Source organism: Nicotiana attenuata, unplaced genomic scaffold, assembly GCF_001879085.1.
Source record: "Nicotiana attenuata strain UT unplaced genomic scaffold, NIATTr2, whole genome shotgun sequence".
Classification (NCBI taxonomy): domain Eukaryota; kingdom Viridiplantae; phylum Streptophyta; class Magnoliopsida; order Solanales; family Solanaceae; genus Nicotiana; species Nicotiana attenuata.
The window spans coordinates 37,747-46,536 of NW_017673229.1; the positions used below are offsets into that span (position 1 = coordinate 37,747).

Below are 8,790 nucleotides of genomic sequence, written 5' to 3' on the forward strand. Positions count from 1 at the left end.
AGTAGTAATATCTTCCTCGGGGGTAGGAACCACCACCTCTGCATTTTCCCAGTGGCAGTCCTTTTTCACCTGCTCGAGGTCACCTTCGGTTATCGAGCATATATACCTCGACATGGGCTCACATCGGTCAGGGACCGAAGAGGGTTTTCAATTTTGTAATCAGAAGAAAGGTCGCATGACCCGGGAATGCACTGTTCGATGCGTGGCTCCACCGGCGTTTTATCACCGATCGACCGCGATGAAGAGGCTTTGTCCTTTTGTGGGACGGTTGGAAGTTTTCACCATTGATTCAGGTAGAAGGAAGCGGAAAGAGGTGAAACTTGGTGTTCTTGATACTAACAAAGTTGACTCAATGGGTGGTGAAAGAGAAGAGATGGAGATAGTAAGAAACTTAGAAAACTTGGTGAAGGTGAAAGTAAAATTTTGATTCAACCAAAGACCCTATATTTATAGATTTATGGCGACGGTTCGGTGGTGCTAGTGGCCGACCGTCCATTGACAATCATTAATGGTTTGGGGAACTGTATCGACGGGATGTTTCGGTCACCTCAATCGCTTACATCATGGAGATGACATCATTATCGGGGTCTCCAGAAAATCGAGGCTCAAGTCGTTTCTTATCATTTTACTCTAAGAAACGAGGGGACTATCTGCATACGGTAAAAATCGGGGCTACACGATTTCATCCTTTGCTCGAGATGGGAATGCCGCGTCAAGGAGCTAGGACGTCGAGTCCGGAATCGAAGCCTCTTTTCGGACCAAGGTCGACGTCAATCGCGGCCATAAAGCGACAGACTCCGAGTGACATCGATATAGCTTGATAACGGAAACGGCGAGATATCCATGATTGGTCGAGGTTCATGGCGTGAATCTCGGAACGAATCAATTCACGGCGGTTAATCAAATGTTAATATGGTTTCCTACTATAATTAGAAGTGTACCTTATTTAGGACTCCTCTATTATATAAAGAGGGATCCCATTTATTTGTAATCATCATGGTTCACTGATAAGAATATACACACTTGTTACTTTCCTGCTATTTCACTTAGTGTTCATCAGAGTTGCTTTATCTTTTACTGTTCTTAATGTTCCACCTCGAGACTATCTCGAGTCGAGGTCGAGACATGGCTAGCATACTAGTTTGATTTATTTTATTCTCTAATTTATTCATTTACTTTGTTGCTTATCAGTTGGTATTTGACGAAATCACATATCCTTAAAATCACAATATAAGTTTATTTGTTATCCGAATTTGAGGGTAAACAAAGAGGAAGCAAGAAACGTGATGAGTCAGACGAAATCAACCACCCCCACCAAAAAAAAAAAAATTGAGGAAGTGAAACTACAAATGTAGAAATACCAGGGACTTGAGTGAAATTTAATCGGGTAAAACCGCCAGTACTGGATTATAAACAAAAATAACTTACAACTGCCAAGCAGAAGCCACCTGCACCGGAACTAACAACTTCACCCAAAACTCCAGGCAAAGAATCATGAATTGTGAAATTTTCCAGCTGAAAGAACTGGTACGCTTTTGCTTTCCTCTGATATTGATTATGTAGTGAATTTTGACTTCGACCTCCATTGTAGTTTTGACTTTGCAATGATTTCGATTGAAGGATGTGGATCAATTTGAGATACGAGAAGTTCTACGATGTGAGTTATCTACTTGAATTGGCTGCTCTGTTTTGTAATTATTCTGATTTCTTTTGATTATGCATACAATTAATCCGCCATTATTTTCCAGCTTATTGTGTCTGCGAGTAAGAATATTATTGCAATTAGGCCATTAATATGCGTAAATTTCGATAAGTTCATGTCATGGCGTGTTGGACTAAGAAGTTTCATCTGTGATCTCCTCAGATTTGTTTCGCATTATTTAATTTTACTGTATACCTGATGAATTATATAACCTAGTCACTAGACCTAATTTCTGGAATTGCGCCATGATTATTTCCATTGAAGTTGGAAGTTCACTTGTGGCTGAAAGAGCGTCGAGAGAAGAAAAACTACTTTTCTTGATGATCAAACCAAAGGAAAGTTATTAGATACTCTTATTGTGACAAAATTAGGAAAATATGGCATACTATTATAACTCTAGAGCATTTATCATATAACTGCAGTAATTCACTAGACATGGTCATAAAACTATAGTGTGGGAGAAAATCATAAACGTTATGAATACAAATATTTCGCTTTCCTACACTGGCGTAACAGAAAATAGAGTAATTTAACAAATACATTAGAATCATATACCGCGAGTTGCCTTAGGTAAGATCTCTAACAGTACAAAATCTAGAGACTGAAGTTGAGTGTTTAACTTTAGCACGTGACCGAAGAGAGTGTTTACATTATTTGTTTGTTCATCATTCTACAAGATAACGCTGTGGACAAAATGTGGGCGTGGGGGGCTGGTTCCGGTTTCTGATTGGTTTCATATTTTCATATTGCAATCCCGGAATTCATAATGCTTTTTTATTTTACTAAGGATCCTTGTGTAGTTCTTCCTAAAGAATAGAAAGGTGAAAATGGCTGCAGGCATTTTTCATACAATCGTGTTCCATAGAGCATTAGGTTTGGTGCAGCCAAAGGAGATTGATTTGGAACTTTTTGACATTACATATGTAAGTAATTTCTCAACTTTCAAAAAACTAGGTTGAATGTATTTATCTCTTTCTTCGTCCTCCTTAGTGTTGTGTATGGATCAATTGTTGGTAGTAACAAAGAATCCGGAACATGTGTTATTTCCCAGGAGTCTTGATTGATTCAAAGATGTGTCAGATGAAGTTGTGCACTTTGTAAAGGAATAGACCACTTCTATGCTCTTGGTACAATAGGTTTTTCACATAAATGTTGCTTTATGATACTGATACTTGAGTCAATGCAATTTCTTTCAGTTGTTGTGTTTTCATAAAATGTTTGCTTTTCTCTCCCCCCTGAGGTTCCCTACATATTATGATCTTATTGTAGAATCAAATTGGCAAATGTTGTAAGCATCTCCATTGCAAGTTTTGGTGATGCTTAATTAGGATAAAGAACTAATCCAGTATAGTTGGGTCGTCATAATCAAAGGACATGCCATCTATTAACAATACTACAGATATCTGCCTTTTCATTTCTGTCTTTGTTTCCTTATGACTATTTTCTGAAAATGTTTTATTTTGAAGTGTTCTGTAATTTGCCCCCTAAAATTTTGAATGGAGTGTCAAAGCAAATCATTGGACTACTGCTGTTGGTTGAGTTGATGTTTTGATGCTGAAAAAATGTTGACTACATCTACTCTGTTCTTTTAAAATTTCATAGGCAAGAATCAACAAAGTACGAAATGTGAATCCATTTCTGTTAGTTCACTTATTCATTAGATTCTTTTTCGCACATAGATTTTATGAACTCTGTGGGGACTATAATTAATTGAAATCAAATGTAAATAAGTTTCTAAGAAAGCAGAAGTTAATAAAGACTGGGTAAGATTCAAGATGATACAAACTCACAGTGAAGTTAAAACTAACTACTGGCTAATATGGACAATGTCAATTATAACACATTAAACTAAGACAAGAAGTTGGTGTTATAGTCAGAACTAGAGTGGTATCATAAGTGATTGTTTTTTCAGTTTTAAGTTTCTCCTCTTTTTCCATTTTGGGGAAGGGGGGGGGGTGGGGGGGGTAGGGGGGGTAANNCTGGTGGGTCTATTCCAAGATATTGCCAATATTTACTGACATGATTTTTAGTTTCTTCTTGTTTTCATGTTAAATTAAGCAGGTGCAGTGTGGTGATGTTGAAGTTGAGAGGAAAATTGATGAGAAGATTACCCAGTTCATTGATAGGGTGGAGAAGCACCCCAACCGGAAACACCAGGTTTGTGATAACTTGTCTGTTTGGGTGGTAACTTGTCTGTCTTGGCCATTTAGTATGCTTGCTCAATATTCTTTTCGTTTTTTTCTTTTTTTACTTCACTATTGATCTCTGTTTTTCTTTAAATGTGCGTATTCCTCCTGAGATTTTCTCATGATATCTTAGAGTCTTTTATTTCGTATTATTTACTTCCAAAACAGGCTGTATATTACTTCAGTTATGCCTTCTTACTCATAGACTTTTTGCAACTTAGTTGCTGTTGGATTTAGTAGTGGCTAATGGAATTTCCTATTGGAATGTCAAAATGATGCAGATCTGCTTGTCCTTCTATGAAGTAAAAAACAAACAGGCCACATGGTTCACAAACAAAGTTGAACGTCACTACTGGGAACACTGGTATGTAAATTTGAGTGTGGCTCATCATCCAAAAGCAGATTCTGGCAAGTCTCATCACCCCAAAGTTGTTAACCCGGGAGGTGCTATCTTGTCTTTTTTTCTTTGCCTTCTAGTTTCACAAATGCCCCAGTTTTTACATTTTTGAATAGAGTTATAACCTTCTTTGTCTATCTATTATAACAGAGAGTGCATCTGAGGAGAGGAATGCTCAGCGCTCAGGACTGGAATCATCTCTTCGTGAAGTTCTGTTTCAGATCATCAAATTTGGAAATGAAAAGAAGGACCATATTCCCTCAGTACCGAATATTGAAGGTGTCTCATTTCCCTTTGAAATCACTATCTCAAGGTAATTTTCTTTGTTTGTCTGAGTTATCAACATTGACTTATTTTTGGTAGTTATCGCTGGTCAAGGAAAATGCCTTTGCTAAGTTTGGCTGTGCAAGCTATTATGTGGGCTATACATAAAGCTGTCACTGTTCAGTTCACTGCTGTAGCACTTCTGTTTTCTTACATTTGTTTGTTTCTAATTAGCGTTGATAGGAATTATGACTATGATGCAGATGTTACTAGCATGAATATTTCTTCCAGAAATTATAATTTGCCTTTTGTTGTAATGACCTTTGTGACTAGTTTCTCTTTACTCTACTTTTAGGCATTGGGAAAAGGTTATCAGCTTATTCGATATCCTTGACCTTTTCTCCAAAAATCTCCTGACCCCTTAAATATCATAGTTTCACGGGGACAAAGATTTATGAGTTCAATATCAGTTCCCCCCCTTAAATAAAGTGGAAATATCAGCTTCGTTGAAATTATCTCATCTTTTGTTCCATGTAATCTTCGTGTTCGTCTTCTCCTAGATTTACCTTGAATAGATATCACGCCACTTCTTAGATGAGTCAGTTTTTCACTAAGGTAAACTTCATGACCAGTTTTGGGCTTTCAATTTACACTGTAGTTGTGGTATTATGTTTTTCATATGTTCTCATCTATACATCTTAAGATATGCAACTGTGCTATATTTTGTTCATCCACCTATACATCTTAAGGCTGGCAATCGTGCTACATTTTGTTTATAGTTCTATGCTCTAGAGGCTTAAGTGAATCAGGATATAAATTTACATTCTTTTAGGATATAAAGCATTCGGGCTTTAGTTCATAGCTTCTATACTTGCTATGATGCCTTCTGTGAATCAAACACATCCAGGATTCGTTTTTCTTCTTTTTATTTAATAGTTTTTATTGACTTACTTCCTCTTGCCGCAATTTTGGATTTTTTAGGGGACCCAAATATTTAGAGACTTGTTCCTTTTGCTATTTTTTGCTGAAATCTAAAAATCAGATCGCAAATTACATCACAAAACATGTGGAAATTAGCCATCAATGACTACTGAGGTTCCAAACAAGGCCCTAGATTGCTGGATTGACTCAATCCTGTGAATAGTATGATACGGTGTTACTACATTTTTACTCTTATATTGAAACTATCCTCAACTTTGTGTTTGCCACAATTACAGAGACAACTTATCTAGTTGATGAAACTGTGGTGAATGTTATTCTCTCCTGCCAACCGTCCTCATTGTAATCAAGAAGACTTGTTATCCTCATTCCTCAACAAAGTTTGTGTAAAATAGAAATTAGAAGATCGACTTAGTAAAAATATAGTGACAATGTGACATCTTATCAAGCCTCTGATTTAAGCTACTTGGGGGAAGTCAAAAGTACTTTTGGAGGCTAGATGCAGTTTGTGTACTGCTGATAAACTAGTGGAAAGTTGAGTTCAATTGAAGCGGATACATAAACGCAAAGCTTTTTTGTTTGTTTGTGTGTGTGTGTGAAAAATTATAAAGATGATTCCAATCTAGCTAAGTTATGTATTGCCTTCTTTTAGTTCATCAGATTCTGCTTTTGGGATGGAAATGCTCAAGAGAATGCTCCAGACAGGGCATCCAAACATGCTCAGCTGACTGGCAGTGCCGTAAATGGGGACTGGTTCTCTTTTTCTTCTTGGTTGGTGAGGTACAATGCTTGTCATCCGATGTCTAACAATGTGAATATTCTGGCCAAAAGTTGTAAATGGGAGGCTTCAGACGACTAAGACAACTGAATGAAATGAAAAACCATATGTACATACCATACTTGTCCAAATTACAGTTGTTCTCCTTTCTCGTGTTACTTACTATTTCTCTGTATGTAACTCTCAGATTAGCTATGGAGTAAAGAAATCAATACATGATGAAACTTTAACCACATTTTGATAATTTAGCGAAATACTTTCTCTTCGTCCTTTGTGGTGTTTCTCCTTTTATTATTTTATTGTTTGTTTTTCCTATTGCAAATGCTCTTTGGTCGAAATCAAAATGGACATGGTCGTCTGCAGTTTCCAGTTGCACCCTTGGCTCCTCTTCCTTTAGGCCATTGTTTGTATTTGGTTATTGTCTGATGTTTGTGATAGGGACTTGCTGATATGCTCCGGGTCCGCTCCTTAATTTTCTATTCCATAAATAAATGGGAAACTACCGGCTATGTCCATTTATAAGTAGCTCATTACAAAAATTAGGCAATTCATAAAATAATATTAATATTAGCCAATTAGCTATTTGTAGCAAAAAAAATGTCATCTTTTTGCTTCTTTTGAGTGGGTGTTATTAAAATAGATTGGATACTTCTTAAGGAGCTTGAATTTTAGTTTTGGAATGATTTGGTGAAGTTTTGAGGTGGTTTGAATTGAAATTCGAAGTAAAAACTGAACATGAAAAAAAGATGTGTATCACACTGTGTATCATTTTTGTATCATATTTGTATCAATTGTGTATCACATGTACATCCATGTATACCTGTGTTTGAGATACATGCGTGATACATGTGTCACAGAAGAATTTTTGAACTCGATTTAATTATGAATTTTAATACAAAACTAGTCCAAATCACTGTCACGACCCGAATTTTCCACCCTCGGGAGTCGTAATGGCGCCTACTCGTGAAAGCTAGGCAAGCCAACCAATTTAACTATTTACCTTGTTTTCATTTTTTTTTAATCCGATAACAATTAAGAACCAACAATTAAATAACAACAGAATTTAAATAGGCGGAAGACTAAATTGCAAGTTTTAATAATACTGCTAATGTCAATCCATAACAAATCTACCCAAGATTGGTGTCACAACTTCACAGACTATATAGGAGTGCTACAAATAAAGGTCTGAAAGAAATAATACAACGCTCTCTCTGGAAATACATGAAAGAAACAAGAATAAAGATAGAAGGAGACGCTAAGGCCTGCGGACGCCTGCAGAACTACCTCGGGTCGCCTGATGATCAAGAAGTAGCAATCTCACTGCGGTCCGTAAGCCAAAGCACCGGGATCTACACAAAAGAGTGCATAGTGTAGTTCAGCACAACCGACCCCATGTGCTGGTAAGTGCCTAGCCTAACCTCGGCGAAGTAGTGACGAGGCTAGGACTAGACTACCAAATAAACCTGTGCAATTATATCATATACCGTTGAAAATAAAGCAGAAATGTACAGTTAAGAATGGGAGGGGGAAACATGATGCGGGGGGATATCATTTACCATCAACAACTCAGGAGAAAAAGCTTAAAGAATGATTTAAAATTCGCAGCCGAAAGAATAAGGAAACCGTAACAAAACAATAACCACTTTTATCCTTTAATGTTGCGGAGCGCAACCCGATCCAAATCATATATATAAACACTGTTGCGGCGTGCAACCCGATCCAAATATAATATTATTGCGGCGTGCAAACCGATCGAAATATAGTATTATTGCGGCGTGCAATCCGACCCAAATATAGTATTGTTGCGGTGTGCAACCCGATCCAATCATAGTATTGTTGCGGCGTGCAACCCGATCCAAATATATTGTTCAACACCAATCACAAAAGAGTCCCGGCAAGGGAACAATAAGGAAACAACAATATCCCGGCAAGGAAATCGACAGTAAGAAGTAAATACATCCCGGCAAGGGAATCAGCTATAACCAAACTTGTTTCAACATTTAACTTCACAACAAAAACCTCGTCTAGAACCAATATTCAACCATAAGAAATTCTCACGAGATTAATCATAACTCTTGTCCAACACTGAGAATCAACAACTTAAGCATTTGTAGTACTTGTTAGGAACACAGCGATTTTAGTTTAAGACTCACGAGCATGCTTGATACCAACGTATAGATACTCGTCACCATGCCTATACGTCGTACTCAACAAATAACACATAGCAAATAGGACTCGACCCCTAATCCCTCAAGCTAAGGTTAGACCAAACACTTACCTCGAACTTCCACGGCCAACTCAAGCCTCAAACATCACTTTTTCCTTAGAAATCGCCTCCAAATAACTCGTATCTAGTCCAAATTGATTTCACAACATCAATAAATGCTAAAGACTTCATACCCAATGCTTAATTATAGGTTTTCTATCATTTTCCCAAAAAGTCAAAAATTTATCCCGGGCCCGCTTGGTCAAAACTCGAGGATCGGACCAAAACCCGATCACCCGTTCTCCCACGAGCCCAAAT

At 37.4% G+C, this 8,790-nt stretch overlaps 1 protein-coding gene across 2 annotated transcripts; it reads left to right on the forward strand.

The window, feature by feature from the left end:
* Window positions 1–1,407: 1,407 nt before the first annotated feature.
* On the forward strand, window positions 1,408–6,536 carry LOC109215782 (autophagy-related protein 101-like). 2 transcript variants are annotated; one of them, XM_019379890.1, is made up of 7 exons: window positions 1,408–1,527; window positions 1,621–1,657; window positions 2,540–2,625; window positions 3,764–3,859; window positions 4,170–4,332; window positions 4,436–4,598; window positions 6,149–6,536. In XM_019379890.1, exons 1-7 carry the CDS (start codon window positions 1,495–1,497, stop codon window positions 6,345–6,347), a joined length of 777 nt encoding a protein of 258 aa, XP_019235435.1. In that variant the 5' UTR covers window positions 1,408–1,494; the 3' UTR covers window positions 6,348–6,536. The 2 variants fall into 2 exon arrangements, with proteins under 2 accessions (XP_019235435.1, XP_019235436.1); XM_019379891.1 differs by having other exon boundaries at window positions 1,411–1,527; window positions 6,141–6,536.
* The last annotated feature ends 2,254 nt before the right edge of the window (window positions 6,537–8,790 follow it).

Coding starts and splice junctions, on each gene's coding strand:
- LOC109215782 (XM_019379890.1), top strand. CDS start 1,495: ATGAATTGTGAAATTTTCCAGCTGAAAGAACTG. Junction 4,333..4,435: donor CAAAGTTGTTAACCCGGGAG/GTGCTATCTTGT, acceptor CTATTATAACAG/AGAGTGCATCTGAGGAGAGG. Junction 4,599..6,148: donor TTTGAAATCACTATCTCAAG/GTAATTTTCTTT, acceptor TTAGTTCATCAG/ATTCTGCTTTTGGGATGGAA.